We start from the raw sequence: 27,764 nt of genomic DNA, 5'->3' as shown, positions 1-27,764 counted from the left end.
CCACAACATATATTGTGTGCCATGGTCATGTGCACACACGGGCATATAGACCTACACACACATAAAAAATATAATTGTATATAGGCTCTTAGTGGGATGGGAGACAGAGGAGGCCCCATGGCAAAAACAGGAAGTAAAGAACACTTCCCCAAGATTAACTGCAGGGTGACACTGAAGTCCAAGGACATCTATCTGCTGTACATCCTTGGTGTTCTAATCCTCAAAGCCATCACTCTTGTGTAGACTCACGGGACTAGATTTTTATTAGAGGCTTTGAAGGCATGGGGACCCATTCCTAGGCCAACCCAGTTTGGTTCTGAGAACCACCGAGAACTCAGGAGGCCCAACACGCCATGATGCTGTTCACATTAACACTATACCTGAGAATTGAAAGCCAGACTCAGTTCATACAAGTCTTAACAAGAAAAGGAAAATGCACACTCTGCCTCCCATCTGTCCCTTTAGAGTCCCCAGGCCCACTCAATATCTTTCCTTGAGCCACCAAAATCCAACCTGCAAAAGGTTTACATCTCTGGAGACCATATGCACAAGAAACACACAAATCTGTCACCTAAAACATCAGACTTGTAACTGTTCCAACGTCACCAAAGGTCAGCTACTCAGAGCAACCAGGTTAATATTCTCAGTCACCAACAAACATAAAGGCGACACTCATATTTATCCCTCTTGTGTCTCCTAGATATGGAAAGCATTAGGTAATAGCTGACAGAGCTTCTGTACCACAGATTTGGTGTGTAAGTAAACATGTCTGCTATTAAATTTAAAATACAGGTTCCTTCCATAATAGTGGGTTCAGTTGATCACGTGATGGCATAAAGCTCCAGCGCTGAGCACGGTGAGTAGACAGAGTCTTGTTCCAACAGTATTGGAAGCCCAGTGTTGCAATGCACACCCATGATCCTAGCACAGGATAGATAGGGGATAGAGAGTTCTTGGTCAGCCTGGACTTCATAGTGAGATACTCTCCATCCAACACATACACGATAAAAATCAAGCCGTAACCACAACATCATCCGGAAGCTGCTCCCTGCCTTGTAACACACAGGTCCTTCCTCTTAAGATCTTTAACAAAGGGCTGGCCACTGTGTCAGTAAATGTGTCAGGATAGCTTGCCCCCAGCCCTGGGCTCTCCCTTCACATTCTAATTCATTCATCTTCTCAGGACAGTAGGGAGTGGAGTGGGGTCTCACTATGTAGCACTGGCTCACCTCAAATATATGGCAATGCCCCTGTCTCTGCTTCTCAAGCACTCTGATCGAAGGCACGTACCACCACACCCAGCACATGAGTAAGTCCTGGCACAGACCAAGGCCAGTCTCCTAAGAGTCCATCTCCCTGCATCTCCTACTGCTACCCAGACTCCCAAAGGCAAAGTGACCTTGAGCGTGTTGCCAGATTTGAATATTAGGAAGCACAGCTCTGACAACTTCCCTTCACTCGAACAATGAAGCTCAAACTCAAACTCACATCCATGTTGGTATGAGTCCTCAATCTCAGTACCTCAAAAGGTGCCCTTACTTGGTCAAAGGACCCATAGCAACCCAAGATCAAGTTTAGGTGAGATCACTACAATCGTGACTCATGCTCATTTAAGGGGGATTAAAACACAGATATGTATATACAGGGATGATGCTGTGAAGAGCTACGGGGAGAAGATGGCAGCCTCCAGCAGGCCAAGGAGGGAGGACCTGAAACAGATGTGTCCGTCACACCTCCCTACTTGCCAGCCCTGGAGGAAGCAACCTTGATGTACTAGTCTATCACAGCCCCTTCATTTCTCACCGCTCAGTTCTCCGCTCCGTTCCTTTCTGTGGTGGCGCTGCCCTTCTCTCAGTCTGCATATATCTTTTGGGGGCAATAGAAGAGGAACAGCCAAACAGCTTTAGAACTCAGGGAATGCCACCCATCGGTTAGCACAATCATGATGGGTGTGCCTCCAAGAGGCAGAGCCCTGAGGACTACACGACCTGAGGACTTCATGCTGTCACCACATCCCGTATAACCTATGAGTTGTGTGAAAACTCTAAGGGGGCTTCCAGCCCCTCACGGGGCAGTGTCATAGGCACTTAACACTGTTTATTAGTGATAGATCTTTTTCAAACATTGCTGCTGGAAGAGAATCAGGATTCAACCGCCACCCTTAGAAAGAATTTAGAGATGTAGATTGTCAGTAAAGTTAGGTTAAGATGTCTTTGTTACTGGCCTGGACGTGGAAAATCTTGGGAAACAATTTAAAGTTCAGAAAGGCATGCTTCTGATTATTGATCAAGGGATGTGTTTAAGGTCCGGGGATAAGAACAATGGCAGCTCAACTAGCGCTAGATGACACGCCTCTCTTGCTGAAGCTGGGCCGATGGATCAAGGTGATGATTCCTTTCTTGTACCCATTTTTGCCCTCAGCTTCCTGATATGACTTAATAAAAAGAATTGTTAATAAGTAGATGTGCACCCTAAGGATTGTTTTATATAAAAGTTTAGATTTGTGATTTTAAGATTTTCCTAAGATTACCTTTCAAGATAAATAATAAAATGATGTTTTCTTTGTATCTGCAAATTACTGCCTGCCAGTAAGAGAAAGTGGTTAAGAAAGATATCTTACTTGCTTACACCTTATTAATCAATAACAAGTTGCTTAGGTATGATTGTACGTCTGTGGGTTCATGGGAATAATTTGTCATTTTACCTATATTATGTAAAACAATCATGTAAAGGCATTAGGAAACAAGCTGGGGTTTTTCTTTCATTGTAATCCTTCACTTAAAGAAAAATAGAATATAGCCACATTTTAATTTTTGTACTGTTTGAAAGATTTTGCTGGAGGATATAAGCTGTGGGAGAAGAAATAAAGTTGTTGGAGCCTTGTTTCATCTACTGTGTGTGTGTGTGTGTGTGTGTGTGTCTGTCTGTCTGCCTGTCTGTCTGTGTCTGTGTGTGTATCCGTATGTCTCTGTGTGTATATCTGTGTCTCTGTGTGTATATATATCTCTGTGTGTCTGTGTGTGTCTCACTGTGTGTGTATGTCTGTATATATATATATATATATATATATATATATATATATATATGTGTGTCTGTGTGTCTGTGTGTGTCTGTGTGTCTGTGTGTGTGTGCGTGTCTCTTCGTGTGTCTGCATGTGTCTCTGCTCCCTTTACGCCAGCCCCAGGTAATTAAGTTTTACTCCCTCAGAGAAAAGGTCTGCTGAGTGATTAATCACTGACTCCCTTCCCCTCCTCAGTTTACCTGACCCTTTCAAGCTGGCTTTGGACGAGTATATCCTGCTAAAACCTTCCTTCAAATACCCTCCAAGATGTCAGGATTTCCAACCAAGTTCTCAGACGACTCCTAGCTGGAAATGGTTTCTTGCATCTCTGACTATCATCAACATCTTGAAATCTTTCCCTCATTTCATAATCGCTTCTGTTTGCCTCACATAATTTGCAGCATATGCATTTCTGAATATCATCAGCATCTTGTTATCTTTCCCTTGTTTCCTAATTGCTTCTGTTTGCCTCATGTCATCTACGGCATATGAATTTCTGAAGGGCATAGGGTAAGGACCCTCGGCATCTAGCTTGCGATGAGATGTAGGCCTGGCACAGAGATATTTGTTTAATGGGATGGAGTAGCTCACCGAGCTTCACAATGGCTCATTCCACTTACGCATCCCTACTCTTCCATTTTCAAGATGATGGATGTGAAGTGGCTTTTTAAACTCCACTTTGGTTTTATCTCAAATTCCTCATTTGTTACGTGTTTAGCACCTTAGCTGTTCTTCAGAAAATCAGAAGTAACCTTACGACCAAGGTAAACGATCTTCTGTTCTGTAGCTCGTGGTAAATCTTCACCTACTGTGCAATTGTGTACAAATAGCCGTGACTTTACAATGAAAAGACGCTTAGTGATGAAAAGTTATCAACTACTGGTACAGAGTACAGCATGGGCAAAGCTCGAAGGAATTATGCTCAGTAAAAAAGACCAGATCAAAGAAAGACTGTATTCCATGTGATACTATTTATAGAAAATCCTAGAACACTCCAAACTTAGCTATAATAATGAAAAGAAAGCAGCTATTGGCAGCTTCCACTGAAGATTTGTTGGCAAGGGGAATGGAGGGCTTAGCAAGAGGTTTGAGAGATTTGTCGAGCATGGACCACCAGCCCATGTCTTCTTTAAAGACATGGAAAGAACAATTCTCAAATTCATCTGGAAAAGCAAAGAATCCCAGAATAGCTAAAACAATTCTTAACAATAGAAGAACTTCTGAGGGACTCATCATCCCTTACCTCAAGTTATACTACAGAGCAATAGTGATAAAAAAAAAAAAAAACTACATGGTATTGGTACAGAGACAGACATGTTGATCAATGGAATCGAATTGCAGACCCAGAAGTAAAACCACACATGTATGGACACTTGATCTTTGACAAAGAAGCCAAAAATATACTTGAACTTGGACTAAAGTCCAAGTGAATCAAGGATCTCAACATAAAACCAGAGACACTGAATCTAATAGAAGAGAAAGTGGGAAAGCGCCTCAGACTCATTGGTACACATCACTGTTAAGACACAACCTTCCCTTTCTTGTTCATCCCAAGATCACACATTAATATCAATATCCCAATAAAAATCCCAATAAAAACACTGTACAAACTTGAAAAGGCCCACAGTCTTATAAATTCAAACACTTTAAAAACTTGATCTCATCTCTTTAAAAGATCTAGTCACTTTTAAAATAAAAACTCTTTTTGAGGTCAGCCTGGTCTATATAGCAAGTTCCAAGACAGCCAAGACTGCACAGAGAAACCCTGCCTCCAAAAACAAAGCAAAGCAAAGAAACAAAAGAAAACAAAAATCCAAAATTTTGTAACATCCCAAAACGTCTCAACTATGGGCTCTTGTAAAATAAAAAATTAAAAAATGGATTTTTTTTTTACTTCAAGAGGGAAGAACCAGGACACAGTCACAACCTGAACAAATGAAAACCAAACTCCAACTGTGTAAATAACTCACTGCCCAATGTCTGGGATCCACTCACAATCTTCCACCATCTACAGCAACACAGCTAGCCTAGCAAGCTAGGTTCCAACAGTCTTCATTCTATCACTACTACTGTGCCTAGCGGTCATCCCATGGTTATAGCATCTCCAAATTTCTGGAGTCTCTTACTGTAACTGGGCTGCACTTTCACCAATAGCCTCTCCTGGGCTTTCTTCAGGGACAACCCTACCACACAGTGCCATGCCTTCACTGCCCTCTGTGACCCCCTTCTTAACTTCAAAATCAGTACCACCTGGTGACTCCTTCACTACTACCAAGTTCAGCTGCTAATACTAGGTAAGACCCTGCCTGCCTCAGAAATATAGCTCCCAGACTCTGTGCTGACTCTGAGGAAACACTTCCCTCAGGCGTCACCTCAGTGATGCTGGTCTCTTCTTAGTTATTGCTAACTTCTCAGCTCCAGGGGACCAGCATGGATTGGATCAGCAAAGCAAAGAGTTCACTTCATTGGCTCTTGTCTCTTATTAATCAAAGCTAATTCATCAGCTGCAATCTGACTAGACACCATTAATTCAGACTATTAATTCAACCTAGCAAAAACCCCTGAAAGAGTCTTTAAACTTCCCTCTAAAACTTTACGAGTCTGACCTCCATCATTTTCATTGTTCCCAAGATCTTTTTTCCCCCTTACCTCTCACTCTTGCTCCAACCTGGCTAGCTCCAGCCCCAAGGTTTGTTTATTTATTTATTTATTATATGTAAGTACACTGTAGCTGTCTTCAGACACCCCATAAGAGGGCATCAGATCTCATTACAGATAGTTGTGAGCCACCATGTGGTTGCTGGGATTTGAACTCAGGACCGCCAGGAAAAGCAGTCAGTGCTCTTAACCACTGAGCCATCTCACCAACCCTGTTCCCAATATCTTATCTTCCAGGCTCCCACAGAAGAGCAGAGCAGGCTGAACATGCCATGAGGAACAAGCCAGTAAGCACTCAATGGCTTTTCTAGCCCGAAGTCCAAAAGTTCTACCACAATCTCCCAAAAAACACCATCAAGTCTGACAGTAATACCCCATAGTCTTGATACCAATTTTGTTTTAGGGTTACCATAGCTGTGATGAAACACCATGACCGAAAGCAAGTTGGGAGGTAAAGGTTTATTTCACTCACAGTTCATCATCTATCGTCCATCACTGAAGGAAGCAGGGCAGGAACTCAAACAGGGCAGGAACCTGGAGGCAGGAGCTGATGCAGAAGCCATGGAGGAATGCTGCTTACTGGCTTGTTCCTCCTGACACGTTAAGCCTGCTCTCGTATAGAACAGAGGAATACCTGCCCAGGGATGGCACCACCCACAATGGGCTGAGTTCTCTTCATCAACCATCAATTTAGAAAATGCCCTACAGGCTTGCTTACAGCCTGGTCTTATAAAGGCATTTTCTCAATTGAGCCCTCCTCCTCTCTGATGACTCTAGCTTCTGTCAAGATGACATAAACCTAGCCAGCACAGGGCACCACCTTAATCACAAAGTTGCTTTTGTGAGAATATACACACACTGAAACAGTAAATTACACAACTCCAAATACATGTTTTATGCAAATTACACCTCAAAGCTGCTTTGTGTGTGATTTGTTTGTCTGATACAGGTTCTCTCTATATAGTCCTGGTTGTTTGGGAATGAGTTATGGAGACCAGGCTAGCTTCGAACTCACAGAAAATCTATCCGTCTCTGCCTCCCGACTTCTGAGAACAGAGGTATGTGCCACCACACATTGTAAAGCTGTTGTTTTTACAAAATGGACTATTTCTTCCTTCAAGAATGTTAGCATCTGCAGGTCTGGCTGGCGGTGCAGCTAAGAGCTAAGATGTGTTTCTACTACACATGAAGGCAGGCCCCTGCTCAACCCCAGCTCCCAAATGTGAAAATAAATAAATAAATTTCCAAGTCTGAGGAAGGAAAGTGCTCTGGTCTTCAGTTTAACCAACTACACTGAGTCTCAAGTAACAGCTAAAGGCAGCATCGATAAGTCGTTTTCAGAATGAGGAGCCATCTTTTTTTCATTAATTTATTCACTTTATATCCTGATCAGAGCTTCCCCTGTCTCCTCTCCTCCCAGTCCCTCCCTGTGTCCTCTTCTCCGTCTAGGTCCCCTCCCTTCCTCCTCAGAAAAGAGAAGACCTCCCATGGATATCAACCCACCTTGGCATATCGAGTTGTAATAAGAGTGGGCATTTCTTCTTCTATTGAGGCTAGACAAAGCTGTCCAGTTAAGGGGAAGGGATCCAAAGGCAGGCAACAGAGTCAGAGACCGCCCCTGCTGCTCCTGTTAGAGGTCCCACATGAGAACCAAAGCTATACATCTGTTACATATGTGTAGGGAGGGGGTCTAGGTCTGTCTCATGCATGATCACTGGTTGATGGTTCAGTCTCTGTGAGCCCCTATAGGCCCAGGTTAGTTGATTCTGTAGGTTTTCTTATGGTATCCTTGACCTCTCTGGCTCCTTAAATCTCCCTCCTGCCCCCTGCCACCCTTCCACAAGATTCCCCAGGCTCTGCCTAATGTTTGGCTATGGGTCTCTACATCTGTCTGTAAGTATAACAGAATATCATTAGCAGTGGCCAGTCACTGGTTGGTCATTCCCTCAGTCTCTGCTCTCTCTTTATCCCTGAATCTCTTATAGGCAGGAAACATTGTGGGTGGAAGGGTTTTGTGGCTGGGTTAGTATCCCCATCCCTCCACTGGAAGTCTTGCCTGGTTACAAAAGGTGACAGTTTCGTAGTCCGTGTCCCCTACTGCTAGATTCCTGGGAATTTCCATGGGAGGAGCCATCTTTTTTATAAAAGTTTCCTCTTTGGCAACACAGTCAATTGTTCCCTGTTGGAAACTTAAGTTAAATTTTTTGTTTTGTTTTGTTTTTGTTTTTCGAGACAGGGTTTCTCTGTATAGCCCTGGCTGTCCTGGAACTCACTCTGTAGACCAGGCTGGCCTTGAACTCAGAAATCCACCTGCCTCTGCCTCCCAAGTGCTGGGATTAAAGGCATGCACCAACACTGCCCGGCTAATTTTTTTTTTTTAACCTTTAAAGTATAGACTTGAGGGCTGGAGAGATGGCTCCGGGGTTAAGAGCACTCTCTGTTCTTTCAGAGGACCAAGGTTCGGTTCCCAGCACCCACATGCTGGCTCATAACTGTCTGTAACTCCAGTTCCAGTGGATTTGATGCCCTCTTTTGGCCCCTTGGGCACCAAGCATGCACATTGTGTGAATACATACATGCATGCAAAACACCCACACACACACACACACAATATTTACATTTATTTAGCTCAAGGCCAGCCTGGGCTACGTGGATTCCTGTCTTGAAAAAAGAAGGCAAAGAACAGCCAGGTGGTGGTGGTACACTCTTTATCCCAGCACTTGAGAGGCAGAGGCAGGTGAATTTCAGATTTCGAGACTAGCTTGGTTTATAAAGTGAGTTCCAGGACTATACAGAGAAACCCTGTCTCAAAAACAAACAAACAAACAAACAACAAACAAACTAGAAAACAGGCCTCTGAGATGAGTAAAGCACCTGCTGCCAACCCAATGGCCCCATCCTCAGGACTTCAGAAGACTTCCTAGCAGTTGTCTTCTGACTTCCACAAGAATGCTGTGGTACACACACCCCAAAATATAATAATAAGAAAACACTGAGAGCCAGTCAGGATTCATGACTTTCCAGTCTCACACTTTGGCTCAAAAACAAGCTACAAATGCCTTCCTGTGTCCCCTCCTGTCCCCAAATTCGAGGGAGCCCCAGGGTTGTCCTCATCTTTTTCCTCTGCAGTGACACAATGATGCCTTCCCTTTGTACGGCCAGATGTTGCAATGCATCCTTATGGGGAAGAGCCTGGGCCCTATCCTGATGGCTGTGCTGGTCCTGCCTGGACACTGCCACTTCTGCAGGCTAGATACAGAGTCTGAAAAGTTCAAAACAATAAGAAAGGCTTGCTGCTGTCTCCCTGTCGAAGCCCTTCAACCAAACATGTGAAAGGACTGTGCTTGGCAGATGTGAAACCTTCAGTTCCATCACCAGGAAAAGGAATGGAGGAAGGAAGGGAGGGAGGAAGGAAGGGAGGGAAGGAGGGAGGGAGGGTGGGCAGAGAAAAGGGAGAGGGCTCTGTGGTCTGGCAGGAGCCAGAGAAAGGCTTTAGTGGAGACAAGCCTCCCATGAAGTGCTGGATTGCGTAACCACCCCCCCAACCCCCACCCGGAGCTCTGTTGCAATCAGGATCACAGCTCTCAACCTCCTCAGACACAGAGAAGCTTCAGTTCGCAGAAAAACAAGCAGTGTCAGCTCAGGCTTTAGACGGCATTTTTATGTCTTCATCTCATTATCCCTGTCTGACACGTTAGTGAAACAACTTCCAGCTGAAGGGAAAGTCTTAGCACCTTTTTGGTTGGTTTGTATTATTTATTTATTTATTTATTTATTTATTTATTCTGGAGCCGTGGTCTCGGTATATGGTCTTGCCTGTCCTGGAACCCTCTGTGTACAGCAGACTGTCCCTTGAACTCGTAGAGATCTGCCTGCCTCAGCCCGCTATCTCAATCTTTGAGGAAGGGCCCTTGCTGAGCTAATCTCTGCAAAGCGATAACCAGTCAAGCCCACTCAAATCCAAAAATAAGAAGCTGGAAAAACACAGAGAAGCCACAGCAGATTCCCTTTCATGGAAGTGACCCAAACTGCTTTCCTCTGAGCCAAATGCATAAACGAAATACATTGTCCTGAAGGGCTGGCCCGGCAAATCAAGAATTTTAAGTGTATTCCCTCATCTTTTGGTATTCTTAGGTTGGGCTGGGGAAAGGGGAGAAAGTACAGCTGGGTCCTTCCAAATGACACACCCCGAAAAGTTAGCTTTCCACAACATTTTTGACCCACCCCAGCACCCATGAGCTCTTTGAATAAGAAAGGACAATAGTTAGTGGCGAGTTTAATTTTAATCCTCACATTAACCTCTGATACGAATCGCTATCATAGTGAAAACTACTCAGCGACTCCCTTCACTCCTTCCTGTCAAAGTCTTTGTCACCTCATTATAGACATGCCATTTGATCAGTTGTTCCCCACTAATTTTAATCGAAGAAAACTGACTCATGAAAGGACTAAAGCAGTTAATTTTGAGTTGAAAAAAAAAAAAAGGATAGGAAGCCACGTGACCAGCAGTAAATCAGGACACTTTGTGACAGACTGGAAGCGATCTGCATATTGGCAGCTTTATCAGCCTAAGGTTTAAAATCCTCCTGGGAAGGAGGGTGTGACTGTTAGACTCTTACCTACTGCATTACATGAGCCCAGCAAGCATGACGGCATCTTAACGTTTTCCAGATGTGGGAGATTCCTGAAGAATTTGGGAGGGGGGCTCACCGTGGTATAGCTGATGTGTAGAGCACATCCTGGATCTAACTCCCAGCTCCGAAAACCAAAACAAAACCCAAACAATGTAGCAACATTTCAGTGGGCGAGGGAGGGTCACCTAGAGAGCCATGCTTGGACCACATCAACATCCCCACTAAGTAGTGATCTACCAGTTCCTCAGCACTGCAGAAGCAGCTATAAATACCTGTAGAGGGGCCTCACTGCAGTGTATCTATTGTTAGGCACTCCCTCGTGGACCCCAGGGCTGGCCCTACGCCAGCCTACCTCTGAGGTTTAAATACTTTTTATAAAGTTTTTCTTCAACACATCATTTCCTTATTATCTCAGTCATTATTATTATCCACTCTGTCATTAGCCCTCTTGAATACTCCAGTCTTCCCCCAACCAGTCAGCAATATCCTCAGCTCTGAAGGCTTCGGAGACAGCAGCCCTCTTGAGGCAGCAGCCTCAGGGCACACAAAGCCAATGTGTACCCATCAGGCTAGGTATGCCTCACAGTCCTGACAGTGAGGTTATCAAAGTCCCCTCAGCCAGGTCATCTTTCCTCGTCTGGGCCTCCTTGACACGGTTCTGCCGCTAGCTCAGAAATACAAGTGCCTTAGGTGCCTGGTAACTTACAGCCTCACAGGGTAGTTAGTATCTGGAAGCCCAGACCAAGCCTCCTATCTTCTTAGCTAACACATGTTGCCATCCACATGCTTGGATTGAAGCCACCATGGGGAGCATGGCCCGGGTGGTCTATCACAGCTCCCTACAGACCAGGCTGCCTACGCCCATGCCCACACCCACGCCCACACCCACACCCACACCCACCTACCCTTTTCTGGCTGCCTCAGTATTTTAACTCAGATACCATTTGTCAATGCAGGTCAACAGAGAAAGACTAATTAATGAGAATAAAACACTCCAAGAAGTGACTGGTTTTTTCTGCCTTCTTTGTTGTTGCTGTGTTGGTTTTGTGGGGGGGAGGGTTGTTTGTTTGGTTGGGGTTTTGTTAAGACAGGATTTCTCTGTGTAGCCCTAACTGTTCTGGAACTCTTTCTATAAACCAGGCTGGCCTCTAACTCAAGAGATCTGCCTGCCTCTGCTTCCCTAGTGCTGGGATTAAAGGCCTATGTCACCACTGCCCGGCCAGCTGTTGCTGGGTTTTTTTTGTTTTATTTTTAAATATTTAAAAAAATTTTTTAATTTGTATTCATTATCTCCAAGACCGAAAATAAAAAAGTTAAGAAGAGAAACACAGAAGCTTGGAGTTTTGTTTTGTTGATACTGAGAATTGAATCCAGGGCCTTACACAGTAAAGTCATTTTCCTGAGACCCCAGTCTGTGTCCTACCCACTATAAGCTGGTAGCAAGAATAATAACTATGAGAATATTCTGGAAAGAGCTTTCCAAATACAGAAACAAGAAACCTGGAAGACAGTCTTGAGTTCGATAGGAAGGTACAACCCCAAAGGGCTGGAGGATAGGTGCCCCCCAAAAGACTTCACAGCAGTCATGTGACCTTCCAGTTTAAACTGTGGTCTCTCCCCCTCCCCGACAGGTGTCCTCTGATACCAGCTCAGCCTTCTCCAGCTCAGCCGTCTGCAGGTGATTTAATGCTAAGGAACAAGGCTCTGAACCGCCAACTGTGTGCCAAATGTTTGTTTAAAAGGTAAAAGGGGAGGAGATACCCCCTCTGAATTGGATGGGATTGTGTTCCTGGAGACAAATGTGTAAGAAATTGTCTGGGACTTTGTTTTAGCCTTATGCATCCTGTACTTGGGAGGGGAAGGGGAAAAAAACGAAAATAAACTATTTTTCCTGGCAAGGACTAGTCCTTAATAGACAACTTTCTTTCCAACTGTATGACCATCTGTTCCCCTTGGAATCTGGAGATTAGAAGTGTCTTGGAACTTGACCCAGAACCGACACCTGCTGCAGATTCCTGGTCTACGTTTCCCGCAGCACAGGCTCTGAGTGTACTCCACCCAGATCCCTCTTGGGGCTCATCTTTTTTTAAGGAGTTAATAGTTCTGGGAGATGTAGTCAATGGTAGAATACTCCTCTAGCACACGAAACGCTCTGGGACCAATCCTTAGCAGGGGAGGGGAGGAGAGGGACAGAGAGAGGAGGGGAAGACACTAATATCTAATATGGACTAGCATCCATACAGAAGAAAAAATATAAGAAAAGCAGAAAGGAGGCTGGGTACACTCAGGCAGACAGAAGCAGACCCTTCCCTGCATCCTGCCTGGATCCCTACTTCCAAGGTCAGCCCTCTCACAAATTCTCCACAGCAGCTATGCCCCCCCAAACCCATTCTCATTGAAACACAGTTCCCCCTCTCTCCCTTTCTCTCGTTTTCTCTCTCTCTCTCTCTCTCTCTCTCTCTCTCTCTCTCTCTCTCTCTTTCTCAGCAGCTTTCTTGACTGTGGCTTTTCAGAACAGATGATGAGGTGGAAGCAGAGGCCCCAACACTCATGAGACCAAGGGAGGAGAGGACCTCCAGTCTGAGGCCAGCCTAGGATACAAACCAAACAACAACAAAAACAAAAACAAACAAAACAAAAAAAACAAGAACCAAGGGCCAGAGAGACGGTGCTCAGTGGTTAGTAGCACTTGCTGCTCTTGCAAAAGACCCAGGTTTAGCTCCCAACACACACCTGGCAACTCACAACTTGAGTGCCAGGGGAATCCAACACCCTTTTCTGACTCTGTGGGCACTAGGCACGTGGGTTGTATACATATACACTTGTAGACATAATACCCACACACATTAAAAAAAATAAATCTCGTGAGCTGAAGAGATGGCTCAGTGGTTAAGAGCACCGACTATTCTTCCAGAGGTCCTGAGTTGGATTCCCAGCAACCACATGGTGGCTCAGGACCATCTGTAATGGGATCTGATGCCCTCTTCTGGTGTGTGTGAAGACAGCTACAATGTACTCTTATACATAAAATAAATAATTCTTTAAAATAAATAAATAAATAAATAAATAAATAAATAAATAAATAAATCTTAACTAGGGACAGAGTGGCAGAACCCCTCAACAGTCGTGAGCATCGTGTTCTTGAAGTCCAGGCTTTAGCAATGCTCGAGGGCTGGGTAAGATGGTTCACTGAGGTAATGGTACTTGCCACCAAGCCTGATGGCCTGAGTCCAACCTCTCCTCCCCAGTACCCACACAAAGGCAGAAAGGAGAGAACTGTGTCCTTTGACTGTTCCCTGACCCCGACCGAGTGTTGTGCACAATCACGCTCACCCCCATTCCTACCAAATACATAAGAAGGAAGGAGACACTGCCCAAGGTTGACGTTCTTTCAGATCTTGACTTCCTTCCAACCCAATGTAGGCACCAGAAGCTAGCAGGAGAGAGTATAGATGAATGAAATCATTTCCTTAAGAGAAAGGGCTACGGACCAGCGAGTTGCCCTCAGCTGAGTCTCTCTGGGTTCTCCTGAGTCTCACTCAGCATCCTAAGCCAGGCAGCAGGGAGGAAGTCCTCACTCCTCTAGGGCACTGTGAAGCGCCTGTATAAACAGAAAGGCAGAAACTGCTTCCAAATTTGCGGTGTAAGCCCCTGGGAAGCAAGTACTGTAACCTCTAGGGACTTTGGGAGAACAGCCCTCAATTAACCTGATCTCTCAACACAGGCAGTGAGCTAGACACCTGCCTACAGTCACTGAGAAATACCTTACACAGCCAGAGCTGGAAGAGCCTCTGCCTTAGTTTTTCTTACTGGGACACATTGATGGTCATATTTGTAGGCAGAATGAGGAAGGTCAGAAGGTCCCCACAGACCAGTTCTGGAGGAAGCAGACTGCCCAGCAAGTTGGGCAGATGAACACTGACCTAGGCTGTAGTCTGGAATTAGAGTCCTTAGACACCCCGGCATCTGTTTGATACCCTTGATTCTCCCTAATGTACCCCATGGACTGAGGCCTTATGGGGTGATACATTGGTCTCCAGAGTGGGCAGCCAGCATGGAGGTCAGAAATCTCAGGGATGAAGTTTTAGTATTAGGCTTGCTTTTGATTGCGTGTGTGCACACGTGTGCATACGTGCACGCATGCGTGTTTAAATTATGTATATGCAGGAGTGTATGTATGGATATATATGCGCATGAGTGCAATTATCCTTGGAGGTCAGAAGAGTTTCAGAGCCCCTGGAACACTTGTGAGTCACTCAACAAAGGGGCTAGAAATTGAACTGGGGTCTCCTGCAACAGCAGTGTGCACCCTTCACTGCTATCTATTGATCCAGACTGGTTTTTTTTATATCTTTACGATGAGGTCTCAGAGCCCAACCTGGCCCCAAACTCCCATGGACGGTCTTGAACTTCTGACCCTCCTGCCTCCACTTCCAAATGCATCACCAAATGCCTGGCTTGGCTCTAGTATTTGTGTGGACCATCTCTGCTACAGGAACCAGACTCTGGACTCTGCGTGCTTAGGCAAGCTGTCATAATCTTTCCCCAGGACAGATGTGGCTGAATATTAGATTTGATTCAGGTTTGTAACACCAATATAAAGGCCATCGAAACTATGCGTTATCTTAAAGGTCAAGGTTTGAATGTCCAAACTACAACTGAGAGGAAAAATTAGACCATCAGCCCAGAGAGCTGCAAAGAGTTTCCACAGATACTTGTCTCTGGACATTTACAGAGGCTTCATTCACAAAAACTCCGACAGAAGCAACACAGTTCCCAAATGATCTAGGACTCTAGGCCCTGTCAGCAGCCCTACAGTTCCAATGACAAGCTTTCCGTATCAGTGACCCTGAACACAGGCCGCCTGACCCACATCACCCTAAATGTCTACCCTCTGGCCCTTACAGAAAACAGTACGCAAACCTCTAACTCACAAAGGGAATAAAGCAGCGACTACAAATGACGAATAAGAACCTCGATAAGCCAGGTTTTCCGCTTTGCCTATAGCCCCAGATACTCAAGAAGTTGAGGAGGCAACAAATGGATTACGTCAAGGCTTTCAGCCTGGGCAACACAGACCTCGTCTCAGAAATAAATAAGTGAGCCAGGCATGATGCGGCATACATGCTGACCCACCCCTGAGGATGCTGAAACCGGAGAATTGAGAGTTCAAAATCATAGGAGGATCATATAGAGAGACCCTATCTCAAAGCACTAGAGATAACACACACGCACGCACGCACGCACGCACGCACGCTCACACAGTCTCATGCTAAGTGGAGGAAGCTAATGTCAAAAGGATCCATTTGTATCACCTTCTTCTGGATAGACAGAGAAGACTGCACATTCGTTAGCAGGTATTGGGGCAGGTGACAGGTATAGGAACAGTTTGCCCTTGGTTATATGGGCAGTTACGCAGCTGCAGGCCCGTGCCATAACACATGGATAGGAGCACTTTGCAAGGTGACTGTTACAGCACGTGAACTGTACTTTAATTAAAGTGCAAAGGGCAAGGAAACAAGAGGAAAAGATTCTTCTTTATACAAGGCAGGCCAGAAGCGTAAGGGCAGGGGTAGGTGCTGACCACCCCAGTCTCTTGATGATGTGGGAAAACAGGAAACTCCCAGCCCCAAGAGCCTGAGCCTTGAGCTGAGAGGCAAAGCAAATACATACTGCTTACATCTGGTCTCCCTGGACATCATGACCATGGAGAGGACACCCCCAGATGCCACAAATGCTAACAGCTGTTGGTCCAGCAGAAGGGTGGACCTATCTGGAATCTCTGCCATGAATCATGAAAAATACATAAAGGAAGAGATGGGTAGTCCCATGCAGAGAAGAAACACAGTCGCTTTCTACCAGCAACAACCTGACTGTTAAGTACTAGGACAGCAGTAAGACACAGCAGGCCTTTGCTTCTCCATTCCCACCTAAGAGAGGGCCAGCAACACACCACACACACACACACCACACCATACAGACACACACACCACACACATACACTACATACACACACATACACACTGCACACAATATACTGCATACACAATACGTACATATACACACACACACACACTGCACTCAAACACACATATGCACACTGCACACATCACACACACACACACACATACACACCACACCATACAGACACACACACCACACATACACTACATACACACACATACACACTGCACACAATATACTGCATACACAATACATACATATACACACACACACACTGCACTCAAACACACATATGCACACTGCACACATCACACACACACACACATACACACTGCACACAATATACTGCATACACAATACATACATATACACACACACTGCACACACACACATATGCACAATGCACACATCACACACACACACACACAGATATAGACACTTTTAGACAACAGGGACTGTTTGAATTGAGGGAGTAGGAGGGGGCTGAGACTGGGAGAGAAAAGCCAAGAGCTGGACTTGGTTCTGCTCCTTTCTAATGACTCTCAGGGACTGCTATAAAAATAGCGGATGCAGAGCATGTAGGCCAGCCTCACTGCCAGGGACTTCAGCTGCCCACTCACCCCACAGGAAGAACCCCATGTCTCCCAAGATGTATCCCCAAAGCCAGCCTAGGACCAAGGGGGAGCCTCTCCACACTGTAAGAATCCCAGATCTGAGGGTTACAGAAGCGTGCTATCACGGCTGTTTTGTGCAGTGCTGGGGGAAGAGCCGTGGCTTACGCATGCCAAGCAAGTACTCTACCAAGTGAGCTACATCCCCAAATCATCTTCTAACCAAAAAGCAAAGCAGGCAGGAGAGCCTCATGTCCATAACTCCAACACTCTAGAAGTCAAGGTATGATTACTTTGAGTTCAAGACCAACCTGGGCTAGACAGTAAATTTCAGGCTACTTAGCAAACCTTGCTTCAAATACCCAAATAAAAAACAAAACCCCCGAAATTATCACCAAGTATGTGGGTGCGTGCCTTTAATCTCAGCTCCTCAGAAAACAGAGACAGGCAGATAGATCTAAGTTTGAGGCCAACTAGGATTACATAGCAATACCCTGTCTCAAAAAAACTACCCTCAGAAATACAAATTTCTGTGTATGTATGTATGTTTGTTTGTATATGTGTATGTATGTATTATATGTGTGTGTCCAGTGTGTATATGTGTGTGCAAGTTTATTTACATGTATGCAGGTATGTTCATTGTGCGTTCAGTGTGTTGTGTATGTGTGTACAGGTTGTTCAGTGTGTGTGCATGAGTGTTCATTGTGTGTGCAGGTGTGTTCAGTGTGTACGCACATGTGTGTAGATGTGTTCAGTGTGTGTGCACACATGTGCAGGTGCTTGTAGAGGCAGAGATGTCAGGTGTCCAACTCTCACTCTCCACTTTACCATCTTGTAAGGTCCCTCTCTGAATTTGGAGCTTGGCTGGTGGCAAGCAGGAAGTAGCCATCCCACACTCTCCCCCATTCCTTAGTGCTGGGATTGCCTGGCAGTCACCATCCCCATGTGGGTGCTAGCCATTCAGTCTCAGGGCCTCAAGCTTGCATAGCAAGGGCTCTTTACTCACTGAGCCATCTCCCAACTCCAGCCCTCTTGTTTTATTTTTATTAAGAAATTTATCTCTGAAGTGTCATAGTAAGAATTAAGATTACAGAAAAAAATATATAGCTCTTGTGTAAAGTGAATGAAATTGTCCTGGCTGACAATCCAATTCTAATTTCAAGCAAATCCTTCCAGATTGTGTTGAATACTCGGTTTGTGTTTCTGTCTCAGTGTAAAACCTTCACTTGGCTGTCCTGTCACCGGCAGCTGGCCGTGGACTGTGAAGTCTAAATCAGAATACAGACCAATTCAAGGCAAGTTGACAGTTCTGAATCTCCGTGCTGGCCAGGGGGTCTGTATCCACTGTTTTCCCTATATATTAAAAAGTAAAGGGCTCCCCTGTGTTTCTGCACGTTTGTACAACTTTATTTTTGCCTCCCAGGAACTCTCCACCCCTGCTTGTGGCTCCCCAACGTAGCCTGGGTGAGACCCAGTGACCTACGTGTCTACAGCCTCGTCTGCTCCCTGCCCCCTGAAACAGCTTGCTGGGATAAAGCTCAGCCTGTCCTGAGCCTGAGCAGAGACAGAACTGCCCACCACTGACCATTCTGTGCGGCGCTGACAATGTGCTCAAAGACAAACAACTTATTCTTAGTGGAAACAATCCCTACCATCACGTGTCCCCGACAGCCTTTTATCCACATCAGCGGTCTCCTGAGATCCGCTTCCACAAAAACTCAAAGACCTTCCTGATCACCATCGGATGAATACAACGTGTTCGAAGAATCTGCACTAACAAACCATCCCCCATCCCCATTTTTAAGATGCTGGAATCTTTATGAGCAAAAAGATGCTCAACTATTCTGCTCATCTTCAAGGGCTATTCCATTCTGAGATCTGCCTCATGAATCCACAAATCTAACTTGAGAAGAAAAAGAATGTTCTAAAGCAACCTGAGAAATTTAGTTTAGAAAATCATAACGCTGAATAGGATAGTTGGGACAAAACTCAACTACTTCAGAACTTCAACCAGTCAAACCTCTCAGTTAATCCTTCATTTAAAACATTTTAGAATCTCTATGCGACCCAGAACATACAATATGGATCTAATTAGGTTCAGCTGCCTTATGTTAGTAATAAAATTGAAAGAGGGAGAGAGAGATGGGGGTGGGGGCTTTGTTCGTCCTCTCCTGTGGCCTAGGGAATCACAAACTCCCAAATTTTGCGAATCTTCAAGGTTCACGCAGAACAGCACGCTCTTAAATAGCCCAGCGTGGTGCGAGCCGTGCAGCTCTCAGACGTTGTAGAGGGTCTGGAAGAGATTTCCACAAGGTCTGAAGCCCAGTGCTCCACCTCACCCACCCGTTCGGCCCTCGTGTTCCCCGACTTACACCAGAGCGGATGGACAGGGCATCTGGTTCCACGGACAGTTGTACTGAGCCTGAATAAAACTCTCGCTTCCCTCCTGCACCGTGCAGCTCACGTTCTTATTCACGATGTAGGCGCACCAGTTCCTGGGGTAGAGAGAAAAGAGCTGGGTAAACTTGGAGAACAATGCGGGGAAGGGGGAGATGAGTTGACCCAACACGTTGGCGGTCACCAGCGCCGAAGGCAGGAGCTTGCCAAAGCCGCCACCCCAGGGTGCCTCTTGTGTCTTTGGAACACCAAAGAGCTCTAAACTCTCGGGCTCCTGGACGTGTTCATGTTCGGGATCGGCGGCAGATCCCGTAGTTCTGCCGGACACTCCCCATTGCCCGGGTCCGCTTTAGGATGCTCGGGAACCTGGTGGGGAGCACATGGTCACCCGGGGGTGGTGACGCCCCAAAAGTCTATGGGGACCTCTCTGCTACCGCCCGTCGCCATTGGCAGGGCAGCTCCAGAGCCCGCAGGCGAATTCGGGAGTGACCACCGAGGATCTGGGACTCTAGGGCTGGGGGCGAGCATAAGGGGCGCACACTTACTTGTTCCTGGCACTGGGCCTAGCGTGGTACCCGGGCTGCGAGCTCGCGTGGCACAGTCCCGCGCCGCTCAGGGCCAGCAGGGCCAGCAGGGCCGGCATCCAGCGGCTGGGTGCTCGGGGTCGGGGCGGGGTCTCCTGACACATCTTGAGCCCCACAAGGCTGCAGGCTGCGGGGCCGCGGGAACGGGCAGCGGGCTCGGGCGCTCGGCGGCCCCTCTGGCTCTTCGCCCCCACGCCTCCGCACTGGCCGCTCCGCGGTCCCTCAATGACGCACAGGTCCCCCCGGGTGCCGCCCTCTTTATTTCACTTCCCTCTCCGAAACGTGACTCTTCCCTTTCCCATCTCTGGGCCCTTCGCTTCTCGGCAGGGGGTTCGGGGGAAAGAGCCAAAGGGTTAGGAACCGGGGTCTCGGTTACAGAATTTCCAATTACACATTCCTTTGATCTCTTCCCAAACGCCAGCAGCTCCTCCTCTCACCTTCCAAAGAGCGCGCCCCCAGCCCCTCCGGAAGTGCAGCGAGCATCGGACCATCCCCACCTCGATCCCGGGGGCCTCTCTCCGGCAAGAAGCCCAGGACTGCTCCATCAGTTATTCCCTCGGGGGACCTACGCAGTGGGGCTCAGCTTCGATTTCTTCCTCTGAGGCCCCACCGCGGTCTACCCAATAATCTTTAAGGTCTTGGGCGAAAGTTGAGGACGCAGGAGCTCTCCCTGGCGCAGCCAGTGTGCGCCTTGAACTTTCCAAATGTGCGGGCTGCAGCTGGACACTGGGCGCGCAGCAGCATGCCGCCCTGCAGCTGCAAACTGTCATTTACAACTCCACTGTTTGAGAGGAGATGTCCTGCTCGGATGTTTCTCTTTCTATTAGTCTTAAAGGCAGATGGTTCGGTCGGTAAAATGCTGTGCAAACATGAAGACATGAGTTCAGGTCCTCAGGCACCCACATAAAAATTAGAGAGGGTTTCACAAACCTGTAATCCCTGTGCTAAGGAAGTGGAGGCAGAAGAAGCCCTGAGGCTGCAGGCTCATGGACAGACCCTGTCACAAGGGGTGGGGGAGGAAGGGGGGAGGGAGAGGGAGAGAGAGACAGAGAGACGGGGTGGGGGGGAGGAGGAGGAGGAGGAAGAAGAGGAGGAGGAGGAGGAGGAGGAGGAGGAGGAGGAGGAGGAGGAGGAGGGAGAGAGCGCCAGAGAGAGCAATTGACAAGAGGATATAAGACCCCGCCCTCCCTCCCCCCCCCCCCCCCCCCCCCCCCCCCCCCCCCCCCCCCCCCTCCCTCCCCCCCCCCCCCCCGCGCGCGCGCGCGCGCACGCTCGCACGCACGCACGCACCACACACACATACACATATGTGCGGGCAAACATTTTTAAAAGACCATTTATTATAATAGGTTTTTTTTGTCTTTGCAGCTAAATAGTTCAGATACTGCAGGTGCCTTCCCGCTTCCCCTCCTCCATCCCTCCATCCCTCCATCCCTCCATCCCTCCATCCCTCCATCCCTCCGTCCTTCCTTCCCTCCATACCTCCCTAGCTCCCTCTGTTGGTCGTGTTTTCTGCCTATTCAAAAGTTACAGGGGTCTTTGCCAATTTCTCTATAGCTCGACTGAAGTAACCCCACAGATAAAATCAGCCACCGAGGGTGTGGTGTTCCACTTGGGAAGCTGGGGTAGGAGACTCACCTCAGAGGCTAGCCTAGGCTACATACTGTACCACCAAGGAGAGGTATTCTAGACGGTATAGAGAAAGCTATTCCTCTGAGATTAGTTGCTGCTCCTACACTCCCTAGCTGGCATACCTAGGCTCTCTGCTGTACCTGTGAACTAACATGAGGCTGGTGGCTGTGAGCTGGGGGCACCGGGAAGCTTGGCTATGTTTTGATAAAACTAAGTAAAGTCACTGGTTATTTTATTTCTCATATGTTTTGCTTTGATGGTTTCATTGGGTCCTTTTGATTTGCAAATTGAAGAAAGAAAAATTCCCAAAGTAGAAAATTGTACCATGTAAGGACATAATCTGTTCATGAACTTTCGAAGTGGAAGATTATGCAAATAGAGGACTGAAGTCATCCGGCCTTCAAAAGAGCCACTGGGGGAGAAATAACAGAGATAAAAGGCTATCCTGTGTAACCCGATCTATGCCTTTCTCTTTGACTTCTCTGTCACCCCGGCTGCAACCTCCATTTTGTCCATTGAGTGTTGTGGGGAAGATGTAGTCTAAAAATGGAGACTGAGTGAAGGGGAAAAAGGGGGGCAACCCACAAGTTATATCCAACGGCAAGGTGTGTGTGTGTATGTGCATATGTGCTTACCCGTGTGTGTATGTGTGCCTGTGTGCCTGTGTGTTCCTGTGTGTGTGTGTGAGTGCATGCCTGTGTATAAAAGTGCTGGTGCCTGCAGATGTTGTGAACAGGCTGATGTGAGTGTTGGAAATCAAGCTAGGATCTTCAGTATGTACACTTAACCACTGAGCCATCTCTCTGGCCCCAATTTCCTTTTCTCAATTATTTATTTATTTATTTATTTATTTATTTTTAGACAGGGTCTCACTACGAAGCCCTGACCTGGAACTTACTATGTAAACCAAACTGGCCTCCAGCTCACAAAGATCTACCTGCCTCCCAAGTGCTAGCATTAGCAGATTCAATACCCTGTGCCAACTGCTTTTAGTGTGGACAATTCTCAGACTTGGAAGTGAGTTGACCTGGTAGCACAAGCTGCTTTTTCTATTGAATAAAAAAAGTCATTCCAGGAAGTGCTGTGCATACAACTCAGTGCTACAGTGTTGCCTAGCACATGTAAAACCATATGTTCAATTCCCAACCCAGAAAACAAAACAAAGCAGGAGGCCATTCAAGACGTAGAGAGTTGACCCTGCTTTGAGATGACGGACTGACCATTCAGCCTTTGTCCTTGTGGGCTACACATCCACAGATTCAAACAATCACACCATAAAAATACATGGAAAGGCAAAATTGGGCCTGCATTCAATATGCTCTTGTAATCGGTCCCTGAACAACACAACATAGCAACACTGTATTCTAAGTGGTATTTCCATTGTAAACCATAAGTAGATTTCTATAAGTAGGTAACGTAGTAAATGATAAGTAGTCTGAAGCTGGCTGAGGCTCTCAGAAACGTGTGCTCAGGTTAGATGCAAATGCTATGCCACGTTATGTAAGGGTCTTGTAGACTCAAAGGTTTTAGCCACCATAAGGGTGGTGGGAGCAAGCCTCAGACCCCAAGAGACAGCTGCACTTAATCAGCAAAAAAATGATGATTACATTTAGATACATTTTATTCTGAGCACCAGTTATGTGCAAGTCTCTTCGTTTGGTTGGTTTTTGAGATTGAATCTGACTATAAAGCCCCGGTTGTCTTTAAACTCACGGCCTCGGCCTCTAACATTGGAGTTATAGGTTTGTGATGCTGTACTTGGCTGTTCTGGGAATCTGTTACAGGCTAGGTGTTGTGAAGAACTACTGGTTTCCATGAGAAAGCTCAAAAACTTTACAGAGCTTTCAGGCAATTCCTGTGCACAGAAGGGAGTGGGTACACTATGCAGACAGGCCTTGAGTGAGCCCGTGCTTATCACCCAAGCTGCTCAAAACAGAGGCCCTGTATATTTGGCTTAGGGCTTCTCCAAGAAGATAGAAGAACCCTCAGCACTCAATGGGTTTCAAAGGAACAGCTTCTTTTCTCTTTTAGTCAGACAGGGGGGTGTTACAAACTCGGGAGCTAAAAAGGACCTTCCACAAGAAACAGAGCTTTGTACAGAGAGAACGTTTAAGCACATTAAGAAACAAAGCGACTGGGCAGGTCATCTGGTTCCAGCAGTAGCAATAGCATAAATATGGTGGGCAGAATATTACAAGTTTGGATTCTGGTACTTGCTGCCAATGACCTTCAGAGTTCTCAAAACCCAGTTTACTCTAACAGAATGGTGGAATTTCTCTTAAGATGAAAGTACCCCATAATAACCTGCACCTTTGATTGGTGAGATCAGTTAGCCCAAAGCAAAATCTAAGATGAACTTTCGTTTGTAGGAGCGGGGGTTAGACTTTGGACCCCCTGCATGTAAAGCAGCACTCCACAAATTGCACTCCCAGCCCTTAAAATCCAAGATGAAACAGTTTTGCAAACCCCATTCCTGCCTGGGAGTCTCACTGGTGAGACTTATGCCATGGCAGGCATGAGGCCCTGGGCTCCACCCCTAGCACCCCAAATCAAAAAAAATATATATATATATTTCTTCATTTACTTGTTGGTTATAACACCAGGTGCTTGCCACCTATCTCAGAAGAAGGGACAGAGAGAGAGAACCAGAGGTCAGAGAAAGCTAGAGAGAAACTGTCCTCTGGACATGACAGACCACTGCCTTCATGACCTCACGGCAGCTGTGGCTGTCTGCACAGGATCAAACCAGCATTGCTGCCAGCATGGAACAGGAAGAAGTGCATGAACCCCACCCCTGGCTGAAGAGATATTCACAGCCGATGGCTTCTGAAGGAAGGAGGAGGGCCAGTTTTACTTAAGTTTGGCCCCTGTAGGCTCCAGGGGATGGCTCCACATCCAAGAATATATGGGTGGCACAAACTGGACCTGGTGGGTTATTTTTTTAAAAGAGGATATAAAGTTGGGACATAGGGAAAGGGAGGATGAACGTGGGGATATGATCAAAATACATTCTATGAAGTTCTCAAATAACTTACATATATATATATATATATATATATATATATATATATATATATAAAATCTCACATAGATACACACACACACACACACACACACATTTATATTTCGAAACAGAGTTTCTCTGTAGTCTTGGCTGTCCTGGAACTCACTCTGTAGACCAAGCTACTGACCTCAAACTCACTGAAATCTGCCCGCCTCTGCCTCCCCCAAGTGCTGGGAATAAAGGCGTGTACCATCAATGCCAGGCATAAAATATATATTTTTTAAAAATAAAATGAGACTCGCTACCATCATGGACACTAGGCACACGGAGCCCGTCCATCTGACTAGAGTAACCGAAGTGCTGGGCAGGACCGTTTCCCAGGGACAGTGCATGCAGGCGTGTGTGGAATTTATGAGGACATCAGTCACTCTATCATTTGAAATGTCAAAGACCTTGGTGGAGAGGGTTACATGCTCATCCTATTGGAGTTAGAAATACAAGCTTGGACACTGGGCTGACCTTGCTGCTAGATCCTAGATAACCATCACCTAGCCCATGGGATGACCTACAACTGTTAAATAAAGCATTTTTGCATTGTTTTATTTTTTAAAAAATAAAGTGAAATATGGCACTCATCAGGTGGTGTTCGGGAGCACTTTTATGGGGGCAGAGAGCCTGCCAGACCTCCCCAGTAAACCCAGACACTCAGTTTCCTGAGAGGGGGAGGCGGGAGAAGATTACTAAAGCAGCAACTGGCTGGTACATCTCCCATCTTAGTCAGCAGAGTCTGGAGCATTTAATTCAATGAGTTAATTTACATATAGGATGTGGTTAAACTCTTGGGCTCCCAGATCTGATCCTATACTTTCTGGAATTCAGTATTTTTTTGCCTGGATTTCTTGGTCTCCTTTAAGGTGTCCTTTCCGTGTCTTTGCTCTACTTGTCTAAAGTGATGGGGAAGACAAAGTCCTTGAAGATTACAGAGCAAAGAAACTTCGAAAGACATATCAGGAGTGTGCGCCCTCATGTAATTTACGCTGACACACCTGGGGAATTCAAACCATAGGAAGCTGAAAAGAGGAAAAAGCATTTGGCGTTCACGCAATAAAGTTAGCAACCGGTTCATCCTCGTCTGCTTCGCAGAGTGACTGCAGAAAAACAGGTGTGTCCGTGTTCAGTTTTCCTCATTTGTATTTAGGTGAATTCATGACCATATGCAAACTCATGGCAGAGTGAACAACAAGTATAGGGTCCCCCATCAGATACAGGGACTTATTTGTGACAAGCTCTATGGACTTTAAGATTCTTTTTGAGTCAACCAATGCTGATGCCAACCATCTTTCGAAACAAGAGCTATATAGTCTTCTCTCTCTCTCTCTCTCTCTCTCTCTCTCTCTCTCTCTCTCTCTCCAAATGCCCAGAATGCTGGGGTTGGAGTTAGCCCACTTAGTAAAGTACCTACTATGCACACAGAAGGACCTGAGTTCTGATCTCCAGTACCCACACAAAAATCTAAGTGACTTCAACAGCAGCTCCCACTCTTCCGCCTTTGATGCTGGGACTGGCATTGCTCTCAATGACAACTTTGTAAAGCTCATTTCCTGGTATGACAATGAATATGACTACAGCAACAGGGTCGTGGACCTCATGGCCTACATGGCTTCCAAGGAGTAAGAAACCCTGGACCACCCACCCCAGCAAGGACACTGAGAGCAAGAGAGAGGCCCTCGGTTGCTGAGGAGTCCCTGTCCCCAACACTGAGCATCTCCCTCACAATTTCCATCCCGGACCCCATAACAACAGGAGGGGCCTAGGGAGCCCTCCTTACTCTCTGAGATACCATCAATAAACATTCGCTGCACGCCCCCCCCCCCAAATCAGAGCACAGCACTACATGCCTCTAATCCCACTACCAGGGAAGCAGAGACAGGGGAATCCTTGGGATGTACTGGCCAGCCAGTCTAGATGACTCATTGAACTTCAGATTCACTGAGAGAACCTGCCTCAAAAACCATATAGACTACTGGGTATGGTGGCACATGCCTTTAAACCCAGCATTTGGGAGGCAGAGGCAGGCAAATCTGTGAGATCACGTCCAGCCTGGTCTACATAATGAATACATGGGGTTATAATGAGACCCTGTATCAAATAAATAAATACATACATACATACATACATACATAAATACATACATAAATAAGATGGAGAATGATTGAGAAAAGACACGTGATATTGACCTCTGGCCAATACACATACATGTGCGCACACATGAATACAAAGAGAAAAAGAGACAGAGACAGAGAAAGAGAGAGACAAAGACACAGAGACTGAGACAGAGAGACAGAGACACAGAGACACAGAAAGACAGAGAGAGAGGGACAAAGACACAGAGACCGAGACAGAGAACTCGGCTCTTGACTCTTCCCCCCATTGCTCCCCAAGGAAGGCCCGGCTTATGGAGACTATCCCTACATTCAAAGGAATTTATTTTCTGAGCGATTTAATGAGCTGTCTGGGGGATTAATAACTCATCATATATAAACTCTGAACTCTGGGCTATTCAATAGTAAATACCTTTTTCCTCAAAAAGGAAATTAGTTACTAATATCATGGGCCTTTCCCCATGTTTATTTGGCCTAAGAAAACTACCTGTTGCCATATGTTACATGTGAGATTCCATTCCATTTTCCTTCGGTTTTGTGGTCGGGTGTTTGAGATGTGGAAATGCAGCCCACGCAGGCTTCAATCTCTTCATATTCCTACTTCCGCCTCCTGGGTTCTGGCCATGTGCATGTGCCAGCCCTCTTAGCACATTTTGGTTTTGAACATGTCTTTTCTGTCGTAAGAAATAAGTAATAAAAATAGTCTTTCCCACCCTTCCCTTTTCCCTCTCGCTCCAGCCCCACTAGCTCCAGCCCCAAGGTTTTTATTTATTATATGTAAGTCCACTGTAGCTGTCTTTAGACACCCCATAAGAGGGCATCAGATCCCATTACAGATAGTTGTGAGCCACCATGTGGTTGCTGGGATTTGAACTCAGGACCTCCAGAAGAGCAGTCAGTGCTCTTAACTGCTGAGCTATCTCACCAGCCCAAAAGTAGTCTTTGGAGTTGTTTCTGAGAGCTGGGCAGTAACATCATTGTATACATGAGCTGCACCAGCATATGCTGCAGTCATCATTATGTATAGGATGGCCTTGACTGTTCTAGAATCAATAAA

The 27,764-nt window shown here is 46.2% G+C and overlaps 1 protein-coding gene across 1 annotated transcript in view; it reads right to left on the bottom strand.

The window, feature by feature from the left end:
* The window catches only part of Emilin2 (elastin microfibril interfacer 2), a 59,322-nt gene extending 39,309 nt beyond the window's left edge, over positions 1-20,013 (bottom strand). The window contains exons 1-2 of the mRNA XM_028762214.1: positions 19,871-20,013; positions 19,301-19,423 (exon numbers count right to left, since the gene is read on the bottom strand). Of these exons, the coding sequence (XP_028618047.1) occupies positions 19,301-19,423; positions 19,871-20,013 (266 nt within the window). The remainder of the gene's footprint in view (positions 1-19,300; positions 19,424-19,870) is intronic.
* Between the last annotated feature and the right edge of the window lie 7,751 nt (positions 20,014-27,764).

Source organism: Grammomys surdaster, unplaced genomic scaffold (genome assembly GCF_004785775.1).
Source record: "Grammomys surdaster isolate TR1022 unplaced genomic scaffold, NIH_TR_1.0 132, whole genome shotgun sequence".
Taxonomy (NCBI): Eukaryota; Metazoa; Chordata; class Mammalia; order Rodentia; family Muridae; genus Grammomys; species Grammomys surdaster.
The sequence above is the reverse complement of the archived record's forward strand: the minus strand, read 5'-3'. Positions and strand labels throughout refer to the sequence as shown.